Raw genomic sequence first — 20,772 nt, 5'->3', positions numbered from 1 at the left:
TGCTACTGTTTATGGATACCCTCAGACTGCGTGATCACGTATGGATTTATAGCCACATACATGTAAATGTAATGTAGTATGTTAGTTGATCTGTGCCACCACCCACTTGCCGCCCAGATCAGATGTTAAGGTTGGCCTGCTAGCTGCAAGCCTGGGACGATCCGGGGTCCAGTTTTCGAGACAGCGCGGCAGCTGTGCGTCTGTGTCTGTCTCCTGCCCACCCACTACTGGCTGTCCACTGTCCACTGTCTGCTTGACTTACCCCACACGTGGCTACTTCCACCCACTGACGCTGTTGCTGCTGCTGGCAGGCTGGAGTGCTCGAACTTGTCACGTCAGCTCAGCGCTTCAAGCATTCGGTCTCGGCAGCCCTCGCCTCAGACTCCAGCCTGTGCGCTACCAAGTTGCTATGGACACTTATTCCGACTCTAGATGCAGCCATAATTCCATTCCTACCAAGCAATCCCTCATCTTCTGTGTCTTGTCTCTCCCTTGACTTGATCCTTGTGCCACCGTTACTCGAACCCCCACCTACCCTCTCAGTAGGCATGTAATCACCTCGCTTCGTCTTCTTGCCGCCGCCTGTAACAGTAACGAACCACGTACCGACCGCGCCGACAACATCCATGACCCTCGCGACTCTGTTCATGTTGCCTTCAAGAGACCTTGATCCTGCCAGCGGCTTTGTGGCGGCTGCGTCAAGATGGGCAGCTGGACCGGCTTCCTGTTAACCTACCTTCTGGGTGGTGTTACCTTCCTCCCGCTCGTGCTCGCTACCATCTTACTGCATGCCTACTTGACCCTCCCCGTCCGCGACCATGCCCGAGAGATCCAGACCAGCGGCGCCGACGACAGCATCGTCCAGCCCGGCGACGACACGACCGACTTGAAGGCGGCCTTGAAGGGACAGAAAGACGAGCTGAAATCACGACCGGCTGATACGTCGGATACGGCCGCGGGCTATTTTGCAGTATGCCGTGAATACGTTCCCATGGGGATCAATGCGAAACCGATTGAGCGCTCGACGCCCATCGGCTCTACTACTGTCGCTGCCCCGAGCCGAAGCGTCTACCAGGCCATGTACCAGACCATATTCGACCGGAAACAGTCCTCCGGCCCGGACATGAATAGCGGTTCCAGTCTTCGTCCTAAGAAGGCCGGCAATGTATTCTACGTCGTTTTGAGGTAGGATCATGTCCTTATAGAGCGGCTTGTTCTCAGTCTATGCTAATCTTATATACCTTGATCTATCAGACACGGCCATTTGATGCTTTTCGACGACGAGGAGCAACTCGAGGTGCGACATGTCATATCACTCGCTCACCACGACATCAGTATATACTCTGGGGGTGACACGACCCCGGAGGGCGAACTATTCATCAAGAGGAATGCTTTGTGTTTGACTAGGAGAGAGAGTACGGTCGGTGTGAGCCCGGACACACAGATGTCCAAGCCCTTCTACCTGTTCTCGGAGAACTGCTCGGCAAAGGAGGACTTCTACTTCTCCATGATCAAAAACCAGGAGCATGTGTTCGGTGCGACTAGTAATGCGCCGCAGCCACAGCATTTCGAGGTCAAAGACATTATCTCGCTTGTGCAGCGACTCCATGCCTCTGAGGAGCATATGCAGACTAGATGGCTGAATGCGCTAATTGGTCGTGTCTTCCTGAGCATCTACAAAACTAGAGACCTGGAAAACCTTATTCGGGAAAAGATCACGAAGAAGATATCTCGGGTCAAACGTCCCTCTTTCCTGACCAGGATTAGCCTACAGGATATCGACACGGGCGATGCGGCGCCATACATCACGAACCCGCGCTTGAGAGATCTGACTGTCGAAGGCGAGTTCGTAATGGAAGCTGATGTTAAGTACACAGGATGTACACGTCTGGGTATCGCCGCTACAGCGAGGATTGATCTGGGGCCTCGCTTCAAGGCACGCGAAGTCAATTTGGAAATCGCGGCCGTGCTGAAGAAACTCGAGGGGCGCATATTGTTCAAGATCAAGCCGCCCCCAAGCAACCGTATCTGGTTCTCTTTCCAGACCATGCCCAAGCTGGAAATGAGCATCGAGCCTATCGTCAGCTCCAGGCAGATAACCTATACCGTTATTCTCCGCCAGATCGAGAACCGCATCAAGGAGGTATTTGCGGAAACCTTGGTGCACCCTTTCTGGGACGATATACCGTTTTCCAAGACAGAACACAAGGAATGGCGGGGAGGTATATTTGCCGGCGACGATGCCGTCGAGCACTCGGAAGACTATGAGGAGATTGCTGCAGCTCTTGGCGACGTCGACGAGGTTGCTCACATAGAAGAGACGGGGGCGTCTTCATCGTCAGCTACTCCTCCCGAAACGTTGGGAATAGACAGGAGCCACACCATCTCGAACGACCACACATCCTCCTCCAACTCTAATAACGGCTTCTGGGCACGAAGAACAAGTAAAATAAAACCGCCGCCAACTACTTCTAAAGAAGCATCCGCATCCACCACAGCATTGGATGCAAAACACGCCCAATCAATGGCTGATGCTCCCCGTCTTATGCGCAAAGGTTCGTTCTCCGCCTCGAGCCCAATCATAAGCACGGAGCCCATCAATGCAGAGACATACAAGCCGGCCCCAGCCAGCCCCGACGGTGAGGATGCTGTTCGGGTGATGGCTAGCGTTGCCGCACGCTCGACGCCATCGTCGCCGGAACAGAAGCCGATGAAAGCCTTCTTGCAGCCTTCGATGGTGGAAAAGACACCAGCAAACCGGCCTGAATCTTCTTCAGAATCGCTGGCTCCCGATGGGTCTTTTGGGCAAATACCGTCGCCGATGGGGCGTAGGAATACTGCATCCTCTATCGACAGCGCGGGGAGTAGCTCGCCAGCCCCCTCGGTCAAAGGTTCGATCAAGAGCACCACGGGCTCGGTCGGTCGAAACTTCTTCAGCCGGAAAGACAATGGCTCGTCTCCGACACCCTCTACGAATGGAGGGACGCCTGAGCGGAAAGGCACCACCTTGGCAGCCGTATCCAACGCCGCAGCGACGGCGAAGCGATGGGGTTGGAACGCTCTCCAGCGCCAGAACGGTCAGGGACCCGACGGGCGGAAGCTGTCCGACACGCCCGTAGTGGACCTAAACCAGCCTATGGGCCGCGGTCAGCCATTGCCGCCACCGGGTACGCCCCTACCAGGACCGGACAAAAGGTCGAAGGTGACTCCGATCCCAGTTCCCAAGCGAAGTCCCGTACAACCGCCAAGTCTACCAGGCCGGCAGCAAAGCACGACGAGTGTGGATCAGGCAAAGGCAGGAGGCCGTCGCCCAGTGCCCGTTCCTCCACTCCCGCGGCGCCGGCGCGTGTCGGAGGCTTACTTGGACGACGGCGAGGTTGAGGAGAATATGCTTGTGGTCGAAGTGCCGGCTGACTCGCAGCCAAACTCGCCGCTACTGCCGCTGGAAGAGGGGTTTGATGAACATGATGCGCCGATCTCGGCGGTCGGTCCGAAACATGCGTGGGTAGAAGATGCCGAGGAGGAGGATGGCGGCAACGGCGGTAGCTCTTCGAGAAGATCTTCCCACGCGGCATCGTCAACCACAGGCACCCTTGCCGAGCCGGAACGTGTAAGGCAAGCCCGTACGCCGCCGGATCTTCCACAGCGAAGAGTAGCTCAAACACCGCCGGATCTTCCACATCGTAGAGCAGCACGTACGCCGCCTGAACTTCCGCAACGTCGGGTATCGGCGGACACGGAAGACGAGGAAGAGGCGTGGGCGAACTGGCTGGAGAATCCGGATTTTAGGGAGCTGGACATAGAGGAGGAGGAGGAGCCTGTAGAGGAAGCATATAATCAATCAAGGAGGATGGATGGCCAATACTAACACGACGGCAGCGGCGGTAATGGCTTGCTTCTTACTACATGATTGTTTGTTGTTGTCGACTATTGGTAGGTCGGATTTTCGAGTTAAGCTCTCGCATTGTTCAGGTGTTAAGGGGTTGTTTACACGGTTGTTTGTTATAATTGGCAATCCATCCATTGAACAAACACAAGGACAAGGGGGACACGTATACAGGTATATACCATATCAAGGGTTTAAGTGATCGGCTTGTTGTTTGGTTTCTCGTTTGAGGTGACATCACCTACCGCAAGCAAGCAATGAAGCAAAGCCGCCGACTGATAGACCAGAGATCCATCTGAAGTTCAGGGATGGCCTCGCAAAGGTCTCAAACTCGATGCCTCACAGGTGACACTAGATTACAAGGAAATACATACACTACTTGAGGTACGCGGTTTGATGAGAATAACTTGATAAACTGTAGCCAGTGCTCCCCTTGGATAGGGAGGCAATGGATAAAACATGGTTCAAGGAAGGCTATTCTGTTGGACCCGAGACTTGCAAGACGAATAAGTATAACAAAACGCAGCAAGAAACTATGCGTATATTACGTATGTATACATATACTTGTTGGCCAAAATCAGATCGTCTCCTCAACCTATGCCAATACCGATTTGCATACACCACACATGCGCATTTCTCAAGTTCAAGGGCATTCGAGATCTCGCGGCTTCGTTTGTATTCACTGCCTGTGACAAAAGGAAAGAGATATCTACAGGTATCACGCAAGGTGCCAGTTCTGGCCATGTAATTGTTGACGGGTGGCCGTTCAGGATCTCCAGGTTTACACCACCAGGGATCATCGTGTTTCTACCATTCTATTTTGTTGGGTTTGCTTGTCTTTGTCTCGGATAAGGCACGAATCCCTCTTCGGCTCCCTCCATCCCTTTGTCCTCTGGGCTTCCTATCAGGCGCCTGCTACGCCACCACCATCACCATTCTCTCGGGAGAGAGTACGTATGCAAAATGTATGGAACAAAAGTAGATCGGATTGTCTAATCTAGGCAGTCTTGTCCTTGTTGTGGTAGTTGACGGACTTGTTCCAGAACAGGGTCTCGTCGCCGTTGCCCCAGGGGAAGTTCTTGGTGCGGATGTTCTGGTAGGGGTACTCGACGCGGTCCTCCAGGGCGGGCTGGTGGCTCCAGTGCTCCCAATGCTCGGACCACAGGTTGTAGGCGTTGGCGCTGGCGAGGAGGAGGCAGGGGATGACGCCACTATATCATTGTTAGCTCGGGGCGTACTCTCTCTCTCTCTCTCTCTCTGTCTCTCTCTCTCGTGTCGTGATGCCGCGGTGTGTAGTCGCTCAAAGCGGAAGTTTGTTCTCGTCGATTGAGTCATCGATTGGGAGGGGAGCTGTTCGGCGGGAAGGACGGAATAGGTCAATCAGTCATGGTTATGGCTTACTAGATGGAGATCTTGCGCCAGAGCTCTGGATCGCACAAGGAGGGTTAGCAATAGCAATAGCAATAGCAAGAGCAAGAGCAAGAAGGGTACGCACCAGTAGTGGCAGTGGCGTGCTCCTTGACGGCCTCACGCTCCTTGACGAAGGCGTTCTCGGTCGAGGCCAGGCGGCGCTGGACGTTGCCGCGGAAGGCGGTGTTGCGCAGCTGGGCGGACAGGCGGGGAGCCGCCTGGAAGATTTGGCGTTGGGCGAACATTTTTAGATCGTGGTCGTGGATCAATTGGTGAGTGGAGAGGTTCTGCAGTTGTTGCTGGTGAAGGCGGGAGGGTTTGCAGGTCGCAGCAATTGAAGTCGTTCGATGTTGGAGTACGAATGACCTCAAAGCTCGGTTGTCACAAAAAGCTTGGGCCAGCCGGCGAGGAGGGGGCGGCCTGAGGCAGAAAAAGTACATGCCTAAAGTACCGTCTCTCGACTTGGTCAGGTCAGCTGAGCCCGCGTCGCTTTGGTGTTCCGGTGACGCACTTGCCTCATGGAAGAGACGCATTTTCAGCCATGGACGTGGAATAGCAGCTGCGTCTGCTGACCAGGACGACCAGTTTCTCAACACATCAGACCTGCACGACAACATGGGGGTCCGTATCACTTCGTGGAACGGTAAGCATGCATTGACCATCGCAGTTCTACTAGGAAATAGCTTCTAATGTGCATCTATGGCAGTGAACGGCATCAGGTAGGACGACATAATATCCCTACATCCAGTTGAGGGGCATCGTCTCTAACTGCAGGCCAGGAACCCGTTTTCATACCAACCATGGAGAGAAAACCGCACGTTCGAGGTATGCAACACTGGGTGCACGCCCGTATTGACGACTGGTACTAAGAAACCATATAGTATATGTTTGACACACTACAAGCCGACATCGTAGTCTTACAGGAGGCCAAGATCCAGCGGAAGGACCTTCAAGATGACATGGTCCTGGTTCCTGGCTGGGACGTTTACTTCAGCCTGCCCAAGCATAAGAAGGGCTATTCAGGTGTCGCCATCTACACGCGCAACTCGGTATGCGCGCCTATCCGTGCCGAAGAGGGCATCACCGGAGTTCTGTGTCCGCCAAACTCCACTACCAAGTTTAGCGAGTTACCCGAGAGCCAACAAATAGGGGCTATCCCCGCCCCGGTCAACTGACCGGCGTTGTTGATGAAGCCACGCTGGACTGCGAAGGCCGTTGTGTCATTCTGGAATTCCCGGCCTTTGTACTCATTGGAACGTACAGTCCGGCCACTCGAGATGAGAGTAGGGATGACTTCCGGCTCGGCTATCTCGAGGCTCTCGATGTACGCATCCGCAACCTTGTTGCTATGGGCAAGAGAGTAATCCTCACAGGGGACCTAAATGTTGTCAGAGCTGGCGCCGACACCGCCGGTTTGGCCGACCGACTACGGAAAGAAGACATGACCATGCAGGATTTCTTCTCCGCCCCCTCGCGCCGTCTTTTCAACCACCTTGTCTTCGGGGGAGATGTTCATGGACAGAGAGACGAAGGCCGAGAAGAGCCAGTACTCTGGGATCTTGGTAGGCTCTTCCATCCAACACGAGAGGGCATGTATACCTGTTGGGAGACCAAAAAGAACTGCAGGCCCGGAAACTTCGGTAGCCGCATCGACTATGTCCTCTGCAGCGACAACATGAAATCGTGGGTTGAGGATTCGAACATACAGGAAGGTCTTATGGGTTCAGATCACTGCCCGGTCTTCGCCACATTTAGCGACATAGTCCAGGTTGATGGCAAAGACGTCCATCTAAAGGATCTTTTAAACCCCAAAGGGATGTTTCGCGACGGCGAGCGCCAGCGGGAGTGGACGGCAAAAGATCTGCTGCCGCTGTCTGCGAAACTCATTCCCGAATTTGACCGTCGACGAAGCATCAAGGACATGTTTTTCAAAAAGCCTGCAAGCAACCCTAAATCTTCCGCAACCCCCGGTACCGTAGAGCAGCCTGCTCAAAACACCAGTACGGCAGAGCCCTCGCTTTCACCAATCCGGGAGAAGGACACACCCCAAGCTTCTCAGCCAGATTCCTCCAATTCAGCAGCGTCGCCAATGAAGCGTGCAACAGGCGGTCTAAAACGAACACCATCTGCCGCTTCAAATAGCAGCAAGCCACAGAAAAAGGCAAAAACGGCCTCAGGAAAAGATGCTTCTACAGGCAAAGGCCAAAGTAGTCTCATGGGGTTCTTCAAGCCCAAAGCCACAAGCACTACGGCAGGCCAGCCACCTGGTCCAGGGGATAATAGTAACGTTAACCCCCGGGCATGGACGGAACCGCGGATGACTGTCCCGGCCCATCAACCATGAAGGTGGACCAGCCCGCAATCGGTTCTTCGCAGCTTGATGAGCTTACGAAATCACCCACGAGTCCTGTGAAGTTCATCGACCCCATCGAGTCCAAGGAATCCTGGTCCAAGTTGCTCGGCAAGCGCGTGGTCCCGAAGTGCGAGCATGGCGAAGATTGCATCAGCCTGGTAACCAAGAAACCGGGTGTCAACTGCGGCCGGTCTTTCTACATCTGCCCAAGACCACTGGGTCCTTCGGGTCAGAAGGAGAAAAACACAGAATGGCGCTGTGGCACCTTCATCTGGAGCAGCGACTGGAGCGGGAACTCGGCGGGGTGAGCAAGACATGTTGATATCAGTCAATATATACAGAACATGTGCGAAACATGTGGAACTGTCGGTCCCTGGTGACAAGGGGTTTGATCATCCAATATCTTCCCCAACCCTGGAGGAACAGAAGGACAAATCTGGTCAGTGCGCATTCTGACCGAATGTGCAGTATTGGGCCTGGCTCGAATACTTGCTACATTTATCAGCCAGGTAACAGGTGACACAACCGATATGATTCAGCTGATATGCCATGTGCGTATGCAATTCCTCATCCAGACCTCACCAATCTGGGCGGCCAACCTCACCGCTGTTCGCCCGAAGCTATGGGTGAAATGCGTCAGTCAAGAGCCGGAGCCTGCCATCAGCAGCGGACCAGAATAGGTGGCGGGGATAATTGTGCTTGCTGGGGAGATAGACTTGACTACGAAAGGAGGCATCACGAGAAGCACGTTAGGAGACAGCTAGAGCTATCTAGGAGGTGTTATTCATGGCGATAATTAGGATGGATGGCAGCAGGAATATCAAAAATGGAATGGCATGCTAAACTGGATCAACGCCCCCCCTGAATGCATGTTTACTCTACCCAACCCAAAATCTTGCGTAATTCCTACCAAGGCGCTCTCTCAATGCCATCCTGCACCTCCGAGATACAAACACGATAAGCCAAAACCATCCTGTCACAAAACCAGAGAGGCGCGCACGCGAACCCCTGGGCATCTATGAATTGCCCCTATCTAACAGCGATTATTACGCTTGGCCTGACTCTACTGTCCGAACCTCACCACTCCAACAAATCCCTCCTCTCCACCTCGTCCACCAACGCCTCCACCACGGGCTCCACGAGGCCCCTTTCCGTGCGGTACCGCGCCCCTTGCTTCATACGCGTGTAGAAGACGGGACAGTCCTTGCTGTCGCAGGGGACCTCGTCGAGCGGCGACAGCCCCGCGCAGCTGCGGCACAGCTTGAGGACGTCGGCGAAGCTACGCTCCTCGGCCGCCAGCTGGGTCTGGAGCTTGATGATCGAGGCCGGGGCGTATCGGCGTCCCTGGCAGCGCGTGCACAGCGCGGACAGGGCGGCTTCGGTGGCGGCGCTGGCGCGGGCCACGCTACCGTAACCCCGTTTCTTGCTCTTGTTTGGGTCGGTCTTGGCGCCGCACACGAGACATGAGGCCACCCTCATATACGACTCGAGCGTCGCTTTGCGTAAGAGCGATCCCTCGGCGTTCTGGGCCCGCGTGTCGACACGGTGCACGCGCTGCACCTTGGGCATCTCGTCATACCATCCGCGGACGCTGGCGCCGACGAGGTTGAAGATGCGCTCGAGCGGGGGATCAAGTTCTTGGAGATGTAGTACTCGGCGTCGAGGCTGAGGTGACCATTTCTGCCGCTCAGCAGGTCCTCGGGCGCGACGCAGCGGTCGATGAGCCGCGCGCCGGGGGCGCCCGTGACGACGACGTAGGGCACACGCTCGCCGTATTGGGGCTCGGCGCGCGCGTCCTCGAGCATCTTCTTGGTGGAGATCAGAGCACCGGGTGGCGGCGGCCCCTTGTCACTGTAGGTGCCAAGCTTCACCTCGCGGGCGAAGCAGAAATCCTGGATGGAGACGGCACCGCGCATGATCTTGCGGCACTGCGTCTGGAAGTAGTCCTTCACCTGGCTTAGGTCGGCCGTCTCAAACAGGATCTTCAGGGCTTTCTCCTCGATCATCTGCTCGGCCGGGGTGCCGTCTCGGCGAACCGTCTCGATACCTTTGGCATCGAAGTCGGGTTTGACCTGGTCGCGCGTCTCGTACTTGTAGCCCACATACCGCTTCTTGGCCATCAGCAAGCATGGATGATACACCTTCTCGAACTTCAGCTTTATTGGCCGGGGGTTCATGTCAGTGATGGTCTTTGCAATCTCCTCGCCGATGTCAAAAGCCTGGTCCTTGGTCCGGCCTGGGAGGTAAACGAAGAGCGAGTCTGTGTCTCCATACACCACCTCGGCGTTCCATTTCTGCACCGAGTGAATCACGGCAATCGAACGCTCCAGAGTCTCTCGCCCAGTCTGAACAATGCTGTCGGCGATCTCGGAGCAGGGCATACGGCCCGAGAAGGAGGCCGAGGTGTATCCATACGTGACGTTGGCGAGAAGTTTCAGAGCCAGCTGGCGGTTGTTCAGTAGTTGCTGTAAAGTCTTGTCGGCCTTGTCTTGTTTCATCCCACTCTTGACCATCACTCGGGTCTCGAGAATTTCTGTCAACATCTTTGCTAGCAGCGACTTCCTGATCTCAGCCTTGCAGTACATCATACCGTTGGGGGAAATGACGACGTGATCCTTGAGAAGCTCCAAGAGCATACTCTGTCTCTTATAGTCTGCAAAGCCCATCTTGCTAGCACCACCGCGCCAGTTGTTGATGCGGCCGAGGAAGGTGGAGTAGCAGTAGTTGTAGGCAATCATCACACTCGGATACAGACTCTGGAAGTCCAATACCAAGAGCGGACTGTTGTAGAACGCACTTCGCGGCTCCATGACCAAAGGCAGGCACTCGAGAGCATTTTGAGCGCCGACCTGCTTTCTGTCCGGCGAGACCAGAATGAGGTTCTCAGGTTTGGCAATGCGGAACATAATGGACTCCACCTTGTACTGCGAGCCTCGCGAGAAGACGGAGAAGAAGTCGACGCCGAGAAGACGAGCCTGCTCGCTGGTCCGTGGGATCAACTCATTGGCCTCCAGAATCTCGATATCAAGTCTTGTCCGAGTCAGGTAATAACGAAGCAGCTTGGCCAGGTCGCGCGGCCTGTTGTTGATGTACCAATCGGACAAGGTCCTCCAGTTGTAGTGCGGGATTCGACGATGAAGCAAATGCCACACCACATTCTCCATGGTGTATTGTAGCAGATTGAGCTCGCCACGCATGGCGCGCCAGACATTGATCATATGCCTGCCTGTGACCCTGATAGTGGACGTCGTATTGAAACCCCAGCGGTCAGCTTCTTTGCCAAATCTGCCAAAAGACTGGACCTTCATACGCGAGAACTCGTCACACAGGTTGTAGTCATATTTGAACCTGGCTCTCTCAATGAGGTAGCCCCATGAGCTACCGTGAACTTCGTAGCCCGTGAGGATATCGGGATCATGCGTCCGGACTACTTCAACCATTCGCACCATTAAATCCAGCTCTGAGCTCTCCTCGTATATTTCAGCTGCCGTCTGACCCCGTATCTTCTCAGCCACAAGGCCGTCCTCCGAGGCGACGATAATGCCAGTCCGAAGATCTGATGCGGCACCTTCGCTGGAGTTGAGGTGCTCGTCAGACTTGGAACACCAGAAGATGCACTGAACCTCATCTTCCTCTGGGTTAGGCACCAGCCTTCCTCTCGTATTGACATGGACCTCCAAGCTCATTGTACTCATGTACTGTGCTTCGAACTGGACACTGGTAGACTTCTTCTTTTGAGAATACTTGAAGCCGTGTTTGTTCTTCGGTGTAGCACCTTCGATTTGGGAAAGATAAGGCTTGAGCTCCGGGTCGTCTTGAATCTTTAAGGCAGGCTCTTCGCTATTAATGGACCCCTTTCTACCCTCCCACCACTTCTCAACCTCGACGTAACTGGGCGGTGGCTGAGCGAATTCCCAGCTACGCAGGCTACATTCGCGCCGCTTTCTTTTGTAGTTTATTTCGTCAGATGGCCTGAGGGCGGAGCTCTCAAGCTTGATACCAAATACCGCAGCGGAGCCACCAGTCCCATCAAAGTCCGGTAGATAAGGAATGGTGTTGCCCTCCAGACGGAACTCTTGTCCTGCGTATTCGCGCATGCGATGTGGCACGTCCTTATCATTGCTATAATACGCATCTTGGTAGATAACGTCAGGAAGATTGTTGATTTGCATGGTAGAGAGAACATCCCTGGCCGAAGGTGGTGGTGTGGCGAAGATGAAGAAATGGGCATTTTGTCTTGGTACACAGCCCACATCAATGCTTGAAGCCACTTCGCTTGCCTTTGGTATACTATGAGGCGGGAAGTCGCGTACTAGGGTTGAAGGCTCAAGACTTTTGGCCAACGAGATGTCTGACCCAGATGGTAACGAGTCCACGGCCATTTGCTTTTGTAAGAGCTGTCCTGGCTCTGTTGAGAACTGGTCTGTTGACTAAGCCGCAACCGTGTGCTTGGATCATTTGGATCTTTCACAACTGGAAAGCTCAGTGTCTGGCTAAGACTTCGCCCGGTGCTTTGGCTTTTGTATTTGGCCTTTGTTCCTTGCGAAGATGCCGGGGGGATGAGCTGACTAGCCGTCACAAGGGTCTGGCCATGAGGGGACTCGTTGGTGATGGTTGGAGTTCGATCCTCATGGTTCAGCAAGAACTCTACGCGCCGACGTTTCGGTTGCTGTTCGCCTTGAGACGGTGTTGGGGGCCGTTTCGTGGTCATATCCAAAGGTCCATCTGGGTTTACATCGTTTGCAACTTTACTAACAAGCCCCTGTTCCTTTGCAGTTGCTAGCAATTTCTCCGACATTGGGATAGGTGAGAAATTGCCCGACTTCAGCCGACTGACGTAAACGCCCTTGGGAAAGCCGACCGGCACATCTGGGCCTTTATTAGGCTTATTCCCGATCGAAGTTGAGGACCGAGAATGGCTTGGGGGTTGCATTTCTGTCAAATTTCCTTTATCCGAAGCTCGGTTTCCTGGTCCTGCGGCAGAATCTGCAAATGCCTTTGTGGCTCGCAAAATTTCCTCGTCCGAATCGTCCGGGAACAGGCCATCATCGCCCATATTGTCCGCTAGGATTTGCCGGTCATCTACAACAATGCTGCTTGCGGGCTGCAAATCGGCTCCCTCATCTTGTACAGGCAGGCCGATGGATGGTCTAAGGTTTTGCGGATAGATATCCTCTACCGACTGCAGAAGGGTATTGATGGTATCTTCTAATGGTAACGGCTTCACGAAATTGTCGAAAGTGACCTGGGTTTTGTTACCCTGGCGGTTTTCCTCTCGAACCATGTCAAGAATCTGTTCTCGGTATTCCTCTTCATGGATCCATCCAGGTATTTGAGAATTACGAGGATCTGCCGACATGGAAATGAGAGCGTCAGCAGGAAAAGGACTGCTCCCTGGTGGTGGGTTCTTCATCCTCCTCTTCCGACGCCTAGTTTCATCTTTCCACAGACCCGCCATACTGTGCACAAGCTTCATGTCTGGCGACAAGGGGTGGACTCTCTCGACAAAGTCATGATGCAGTTGTCTCTCCTTGATTTCAAGCCGGTTGAGGATATCCTGGACACAGATGTCAACCTCGATGGAGCAATGGCTGGCACGAGGGAGATCCGAGCTATCTGTGATGCAAGCAGCGGAAACAGACTGGCTGTGCCACAGATGAATCGAGTTTTCGCCGGCATCATGGCGCGGCACAGGTGCGCGGAAGAATGTCCGGCGAGTCTCAATATAGCCGCAACCGTAAAGGTTGTAGTCGATCATGAACTGGAGGAGATACTGTAAGTGGGCCTCATATGGCTGGAACTTCTGCTTCATAATGACACCCTGCTGCAGCAGCTCGGCCAATCTCGTCATGACCATGGGGTTGAGCATGTATATCTTGAGGTAAAACCGGTAGCCAACGTAAAAGCCATAGAAGGGGATGCCCTTGGCTAGAGTGATCCTGGCCACATACTTGGGGTCCTCGGCGTAAACATTACGGCGGTAGCTCACCGCCAACGCATGATCGATAGAGAGGTGCAATCGATAGATGTAGGCACCAACTGCGCTGAATGATTAGAGACTGTCGTGTTTTGTACGGCCAGGGCAAGGGGCGGTTACCATCTTGGGGCAGCAAACTACCGTCGTACTCTACGTAGAGATACGGAAGGGCTCCGTGGATGTGAGCACACACTTTTTGGCCAGTTTCCGTTGCTCCAAAGACCCGGACGACAGGAAGCTTTGGCTCCTTATGGATCTGGGAGAGGCGCACATCATTCCGAAGCTGGGGGTCATACTTGGTAGGGGTGGCTTGGTAATGGTCTATGCAATTGAGTCGCACGCGGAAGACGTCCATTATGGCGGCAGCTTCCACATGTTGATGGTTCCAGCTGGCATGCGGTCGACACGACAAACAAAAATGAATCCAAGGGCCCGGCTGGATCAAAATAAGCATTAATCGCAGCCATAAATGCTATGTTTGATATTTGATCGAGAAGTGAGACGCGTTCAACACTAATACAGGCAATTTACACGTGCCTTAGCCAATCGCGCTGTCGGGTGGTAGCGCAGACCCCAGCCACACTTTTTAGGTGCCTAAGTTTGATAGTAATACTTTACTTGGGAATTCCAAAGCACCAGCCACAATCTAGGAACTTCAACTTTATTGTTCATAATTTCTACGACTCTGACATCTCCGATACTGCGAGCTGAACGTCGGCATTTTGGTGGCAGCTTTTGATATCTTCGCGTATCCGCTCCTATTTTGCCGCCCTCCAAACGCGCACAAAACGACGCCCATCATGCCGCCGCCGCCACCTCCGTCCCGGCGGAATGACGCCAACACCAAGGCCTCTGCCGCCTCGAAGGAAGAGAACGTCTACATCCCGTCCTTCATCAGCAAGCGCCCCTTCTACGCCGGGGAGGAGACAGACGACACCACCGACTACCTCGAACATCAACGGTTACAGCAACAGAAGAACAAGGACGACACCTCGAAATGGTACGACCGCGGCCGCAAAGCCGGTCCCACGGCGACCAAGTACCGTAAAGGCGCATGCGAGAACTGCGGCGCCATGACGCACAAAGCAAAGGACTGTCTGAGCCGGCCGCGGGCCAAGGGCGCCAAGTGGACCGGCAAGGACATCCAGGCGGACGAGCTGATCCAAGACGTGCAGCTGGGCTGGGACGCCAAGCGCGACCGTTGGAACGGCTACGACCCGCGCGAGTACCGCAACGTCGTGGAGCGCTACAACCAGATGGACGAGCTACGAAAGCAAATGCAGGACGGCGGCAAGACGGGCGAAGGCGAGGGCGAAGACGACGAGGACGGCCAGAACGCGGGCGAGAAGTACGCCGAGGAGTCGGACATGAGCAAGCACCAGAGCACCGCGACCCGGCAACTGCGGCTGCGCGAGGACACGGCCAAGTACCTGCTCAACCTGGACCTGGAGTCGGCCAAGTACGACCCCAAGACGCGAAAGATGGTGGACGCGGGCGCGACGGCCGACAAGGCGGCGCAGCTCTTCGCCGAGGAGGGCTACCTACGCGCCTCGGGCGACGCCGCCGAGTTCGAGCAGGCCACGCGCTATGCCTGGGAGGCCCAGGAGAAGACGGGCGACACCCGCCAGCATCTGCAGGCCAACCCGACGGCCGGCGAGTTCTACCGCAAAAAGGAAAAGGACGAGGCCGAGAAGAAGCGGGCCGAGAAGCTCAAGGCTCTGGCCGACAAGTACGGCGGCGAGGAGCACAGCATGCCGGCTGAGCTGCGGGACGTCGCCGTGACAGAGTCGGAGCAATTTGTCGAGTACGACGAGGCCGGCTTGATCAAGGGGGCACCGAAGGCGGTCGCCAAATCAAAGTATGCCGAGGACGTGTTCGTCAACAACCACACTGCCGTATGGGGCAGTTGGTGGTCAAGTTTCAAATGGGGCTACGCATGTTGCCACTCCTTTGTCAAAAACAGTTATTGCACCGGAGAGGACGGTATCAAGGCTTGGGAGCTGGCTGAGCAACACAGGACAGGAGTCAATCTTACGGCGGAGGAACAAGCAGAGCAGGATGCCGAGATTGCTCGTGAAAAGGAGGTAGAGCCGACCAAACCTCTGCCGAAGAAGCGTACGGCAGAGGAGATGATGGAAGAGGAAATGGAAGAGTACCGTAGGAAACGGACGGTCAAAGACGATCCCATGGCGAAATTCTTAGGAAAAGACGAGCTCGTTCAGTAGCCACATTCCTATTTAGCGCAATATCAAGATTTAATGTTCACGTTCACAATGGTACGGTCAAATATGTGAAACCGTCCTTCACATTGAAATCAAAACAAAAAACTAGTAGAGTATCATTGTTGGTGATGAACTTTTCATGCATTCCGTGATCCCCTGGCCTAACGCCTTGAGCTATGGATGGTACAAGCCACACGTGCTCATTGTATGAGAGATGACTGGATCTCCTGCCCAGTAAAAGATCCTCATGAAAATCATTAGGAGTATCAAAAAGGGGAGAGATATTTACTCTTCCTCCTCCTCCTCACCCTCATCACCCTTCTCGGCGGCCTTGGCCTTCTTTCTTCGGACACGGCCGGGGCGGCCGCCACCGAAGGGCGAGGTCAGAGAGAAGTCGATGTGCTTCTGCGAGTCGAGACGGACGATGAACGAGGGGACGTTGACGATCTGCTTGCCGACGCGGATGTGGCGCTGGCGGATCAGGACACGGGCGTGGTGGATGGACTTGGCGAGACCGAGCTTGTAGACGCAAGTCTGGAGGCGGCGCTCCAAGAAATCCTCGACCTTCAGGGCCAGGACGTAATCGAGCTTCATGCGGGACTCGTCGAGGACACCAACACGCACGAGACGGCGAATGAGGGCATTGCCTTCGAAGAGACGCTTGGGGTCCTTCTCGTCGAGGGTAAGCAGCTGACTGTCGGAGGGGAAAACCATTAGCCTTTGGACATGCCCGAGTGAAAATACCAAGTCTCCCCGGTCCCAATTGCGACTTGGACTAGAGACATGGAGGGAAAAGGTGAGGGGGAAGCAGCTTACCGGGCAGCACGACGAATCTTGGACAGGGTGAGCTGGACACGCCAGACCTCACGCTTGTTGCGCAGACCGTACTCGCCAACGAGCTTCAACTCGGAGTCACTACATGGGGGGAATACCGAAGTCAGTTTATTGAACATCACGACTTAAGCAGAGAACAAGCTCTAGCTCATTGGCCGGTGAATACTGACAGTCGGGCGGCCTCGAAGGGGCGACGGGGGACCTTTGCGGTCTTGGAGTAAGACAGAGGCGCCATGTTTACGACGTTGCTGCTGTCTTCTTCTTCGGGATGGGAGGATTGACGATGTGAAGAAGGAAGGTGGAATGGGTGTCGAGTCTCGACGTGAGGTTAGATGAGAAAAAAAGAGGACCACACGGCCAGGTATGCAGCGCAAGCACCAAAATTCGTGACCAGCCCAGAGCCCACACACAATTGGCGCACAGTCGCGGGCAAAGTGTCGAGGAAAGTGCCGGAATTCGGTGTCGTGGATGGTGCGCCCAATCGATAAGAGCGGGTCTAGGGTTTCCGTCTGGCTTCTGGCAAGTGGAAGGCGCTTCAGTGGGAGCTGGCAGTGGCTGGCAGACACCAATGGGCTTACTTAGCACAAGGCCCGGTCTAATTCGCTGGTTGGGGCTTTTCGTCCCAGTCTTCCAGTGCAGCACAGAGGCTTTGCCGCACAGACCATCGACCGCGGGCTTTCCTCCCTTCCACAAAAATTCCCAGAGACCCTACCAGCCAAAATTCCCGTCACCTGCGAGATCCCTAGTCCAGCAAAAGTTCGATCATCTCAGAATCCCACGAACCGACCACATCACCACCAACCCCTACACGACACCACAACACCGTCAAGATGGGTCACGCTGCAGGTCTCCGCGCTGGCACAAGAGTACGTTCAATTCCGATTTCAGAGACTTTTGGGGGGAGGGCGTCTGCGTCTGGGCTTGGTTGCATATTTCGACAAATCCGATGCAATGCCGATGCAGACGACCGCCGACGACAAGACGGGGACGGAAAAGACCATGACCAGCGGGACATGAAATGCTGACTTGAATTTCTCTCTCCAGTATGCCTTCTCCCGGAACTTCCGGCAGAAGGGTATGATCCAGCTGTCCACATACCTTCGCCAGTACAAGTACGTTGCGACTCGAATATTCGGATTTGCAGTGCACAGGGGAGATTCTAATCATTGGCAACAGGGTCGGTGACATCGTGGACATCAAGGCCAACGGTGCCGTCCAGAAGGGTATGCCCCACAAGGTCTACCACGGAAAGACCGGTGTTATCTACAACGTCACCAAGAGCGCCGTCGGTGTCATCATCTACAAGAAGGTGAAGCACCGATACATCGAGAAGCGCATCAACCTCCGAGTCGAGCACGTCCAGCTGTCGCGTTCGCGTGAGGACTTCATCAAGCGCGTCAAGAAGAACGCCGAGCTCAAGAAGCAGGCCAAGGCCGACGGCAACCCCGTCCAGGTCAAGCGCCTCCCCGTTGCCCCCGCGAGGCCCACGTCGTCTCCATGAAGGACAACAAGCCCGAGACCGTCGTTCCCCTGGCTTACGAGACGACTATCTAGAGGAACACGGTTGCTTGGGGGTGTTGTGCTGCGTTTTCACTGGGTCTTCGGTCGGTTTGCTTTTTACTCACATCTGCATGGGGTTCTACGAGTATGGATCTCGTCCGGTCCGGTCCAAACTGGACTGATGACTTTCTACGAGCATGGCATTGCAGGGCATGGACATTGTTAATGCCCATAGGATCATGAACAAAAGAAAAAAGTCACCAATACCCAACGACTCAATTTTATCTTTGTGCCACTTGATGTGTCCTGGCCACATGTACCTGAAAAGGCAGGCATTTGGAAAGTTGCCACGATGAGTGCATGTTTGATGGGTTACGGCAGTCGTAGCAGTATTTGTGCGAGCTGGCCTCGGGAGTCTTTCAGGAGATGCCGGCTCTTGTAGACTACCGGAAAGCAGCATTCCAAGGCCGAAGGCTGAGGATGAATAGATCCAAGATGAAAATCAATAATGAAAAATGAACGCCCATATTATATCTTGCTGTGGCCCATCATGTCGCCCATTTGACCGTATCCCACTCCCCCACGATCGCTAACAACTTGGCATAGAGACAGTAAGTTGTTTGCTACTATTTGCTCATTTCGTATGACGACCCAACCTTCACCTCGTCAATGGCCACATCATATGGGGGAGGAGGAAGAGCCAGCTCCTCCTTTTCCTCTTCTTCCCCCCTTTAGTCGGCTGAGATCGATCAACATATTCAGCATCATCTCCCATCATCCCCTGGTGTCCTTCGACGGACAGCATAGCCTTCGGGGGCCGACTGTGATATCGTCGTCCCGGGGGTAGAAGCGCATCGACTGTTGCTGCTGTTGCTGCTGCTCCTGTTGGGCTCGCATTGCCTTGCGTTCCTGGCATAACCGCATGATATTATAGATTAGCCCACCTTTGCAAGGGCGGCGCCTTGGATGGCATCTTTGCGAGGCGCTCCCGCGAGGGCACATTGTGATGTTGTTAGGACAGGTCTGCAGCCGGGAAATGAACGCTATGCAGATTGTGATCGGCTTCTGCAACGGGTGTATGTATATCCGTGTGGTCTGGTCGTTATAATAAGACGGATAGATGATTCCTTCGATCGAAGGGGTTTGGGTGCAAATAGAAAGGATGAGGAACGGATATGGTTGAATCTGTTCATGCTGCCAGTGAGGTAATACTACATACTATATACTACAAATACTATATACTACAAATTGGCAGCATCAGTGCGACAACCTACTGAAGCCGGCCGGCCAACCCAAACGGCAAACGAACTTGGGCACAGTTTCTGGACGACACGATTTCCCGGGGCGATGCGAATGCGATCTTACCTATGTTAACAACATACTACAGACAGCCGTCGTGCCTTATACACGCACGTCACGTAGGGTGGGTTGCCAATTCAGCTCGCATTCGCTTTTGGCACTTAAATCCTCTATCCTATCAGCCACCCACATCATAGCGTACGTAAGTTCTGAGACGCCATGTCACTATCTTCAGCTGTTTCAGGTCTTTTGAAATACTGGGAGAGACTGTATTGCTGACAGTATTGGCACTCTGCGTGGTCCATCATGGTCATGAGCGACAAGAGCTGGGCCTATTACAGGCTCCGAGCAAATTTGTCATATATATAATTGGCTAGCGAACTCGTTCCCTGGGAGCATTTTTGTACTTCTCCGATTGCAGGCTTGAATATACGAGAGCACCATAAGAGAACGACACCATACCCGTTCATCTGATTATCAACCGTTCATAAACGGGACGATGTCATGCCAGTACAACGATCACGTATATCTCGTGGGCATATATTCACTTTGCCTCCCGCTCTTGTGGTGGGGATACTTCCTTGAAGAGCCAAGACGCATGTTCGTTCCCTTCCCCTACTCATCAGGTACCCCAGGTCATGCCGAGTAATTAAATGTAAGGCCAGTGAATACAACATTCCGGGCTCCGGTAGCAAAGTAAAACCAAGAGTTAGAAAGCAACTTGATTTGTTACAAAGCCGCCTTGGCGAACTGACCTCACAAGTACGATGACGCGTTGCCTGTGTTCGTACCGCCCTGGCCCCGGAAAGCTAACAATACATGATGCCAAATGTAGGTAGGACCTTGGGTGTGCTGGAAAAGACTCAGACGCAAATTGACAAAGTGACCATGCTGTCAAGCTGCTCAGACTTATCACAATCGGAAAAGGGTTTATTGTGGCATCAAGTAATTGCTTCAAAATTTGACTTTATTATGTCGAAAATGCGATGATCGTTCGCTCTGCAGGGGCCGGTGGAAGCCCCTGCATATTTCTCCGCATTGCAAGTACGTCTGCAACTACATGCAAATGCCAACTAAATACAGATTGCTCGATGCTGTGTGCGCGTTGTTACACTTGACGATTTCGTCGTCTCCATTCGCCTGCCACACACGCATACAAACACAGCTATGCGCGTACATATGGCTATGTGCATCTGGAAGTAAAACAAAGCTATCGAAAGGGCTTTGCCAATTATATCATCACCACAAAACTTTTCCATCCAACCCCCAGCTCCCTCGGCTCGTCTGCTGG

General features: G+C 54.0%; 7 protein-coding genes across 7 annotated transcripts; 4 read left to right on the top strand and 3 right to left on the bottom strand.

Moving 5' to 3' along the window:
* Positions 1-703: 703 nt before the first annotated feature.
* On the top strand, positions 704-3,888 carry PG998_012621 (uncharacterized protein; the record flags this gene model as incomplete). The annotated part of the gene is made up of 3 exons (XM_066879437.1): positions 704-1,185; positions 1,255-3,820; positions 3,880-3,888. 3 exons carry the CDS (start codon positions 704-706, stop codon positions 3,886-3,888), a joined length of 3,057 nt encoding a protein of 1,018 aa, XP_066725821.1.
* Positions 3,889-4,883: 995 nt separating this feature from the next.
* Positions 4,884-5,568, bottom strand: PG998_012620 (uncharacterized protein; the record flags this gene model as incomplete). Its single annotated transcript, XM_066879436.1, has 3 exons — positions 5,382-5,568; positions 5,288-5,312; positions 4,884-5,097 (listed from the first exon to the last, which is right to left on the bottom strand). Exons 1-3 carry the CDS (start codon positions 5,539-5,541, stop codon positions 4,884-4,886), a joined length of 399 nt encoding a protein of 132 aa, XP_066725820.1. The 5' UTR covers positions 5,542-5,568.
* A 343-nt stretch (positions 5,569-5,911) lies between these two features.
* PG998_012619 (DNA lyase) lies at positions 5,912-7,957 on the top strand (the record flags this gene model as incomplete). Its single annotated transcript, XM_066879435.1, has 6 exons — positions 5,912-5,939; positions 6,003-6,015; positions 6,076-6,121; positions 6,178-6,391; positions 6,490-7,583; positions 7,643-7,957. 6 exons carry the CDS (start codon positions 5,912-5,914, stop codon positions 7,955-7,957), a joined length of 1,710 nt encoding a protein of 569 aa, XP_066725819.1.
* A 769-nt stretch (positions 7,958-8,726) lies between these two features.
* Positions 8,727-13,981, bottom strand: PG998_012618 (uncharacterized protein; the record flags this gene model as incomplete). The annotated part of the gene is made up of 4 exons (XM_066879434.1): positions 8,727-9,286; positions 9,325-12,067; positions 12,121-13,688; positions 13,747-13,981. The coding sequence occupies 4 exons, from the start codon at positions 13,979-13,981 to the stop codon at positions 8,727-8,729; spliced, it is 5,106 nt and encodes a 1,701-aa protein (XP_066725818.1).
* Positions 13,982-14,426: 445 nt separating this feature from the next.
* Positions 14,427-15,851, top strand: PG998_012617 (pre-mRNA-splicing factor SLU7; the record flags this gene model as incomplete). The annotated part of the gene is made up of 1 exon (XM_066879433.1): positions 14,427-15,851. One exon carries the CDS (start codon positions 14,427-14,429, stop codon positions 15,849-15,851), a length of 1,425 nt encoding a protein of 474 aa, XP_066725817.1.
* A 282-nt stretch (positions 15,852-16,133) lies between these two features.
* Positions 16,134-16,917, bottom strand: PG998_012616 (40S ribosomal protein uS4; the record flags this gene model as incomplete). The annotated part of the gene is made up of 3 exons (XM_066879432.1): positions 16,134-16,542; positions 16,665-16,763; positions 16,853-16,917. The coding sequence occupies 3 exons, from the start codon at positions 16,915-16,917 to the stop codon at positions 16,134-16,136; spliced, it is 573 nt and encodes a 190-aa protein (XP_066725816.1).
* Positions 16,918-17,512: 595 nt separating this feature from the next.
* Positions 17,513-18,183, top strand: PG998_012615 (60S ribosomal protein eL21; the record flags this gene model as incomplete). The annotated part of the gene is made up of 3 exons (XM_066879431.1): positions 17,513-17,548; positions 17,727-17,794; positions 17,859-18,183. The coding sequence occupies 3 exons, from the start codon at positions 17,513-17,515 to the stop codon at positions 18,181-18,183; spliced, it is 429 nt and encodes a 142-aa protein (XP_066725815.1).
* Between the last annotated feature and the right edge of the window lie 2,589 nt (positions 18,184-20,772).

This window comes from Apiospora kogelbergensis, assembly GCF_038363985.1.
Source record: "Apiospora kogelbergensis strain CBS 113332 chromosome Unknown utg000008l_segment0_segment0, whole genome shotgun sequence".
Classification (NCBI taxonomy): Eukaryota; Fungi; Ascomycota; class Sordariomycetes; order Amphisphaeriales; family Apiosporaceae; genus Apiospora; species Apiospora kogelbergensis.
The sequence above is the reverse complement of the archived record's forward strand: the minus strand, read 5'-3'. Positions and strand labels throughout refer to the sequence as shown.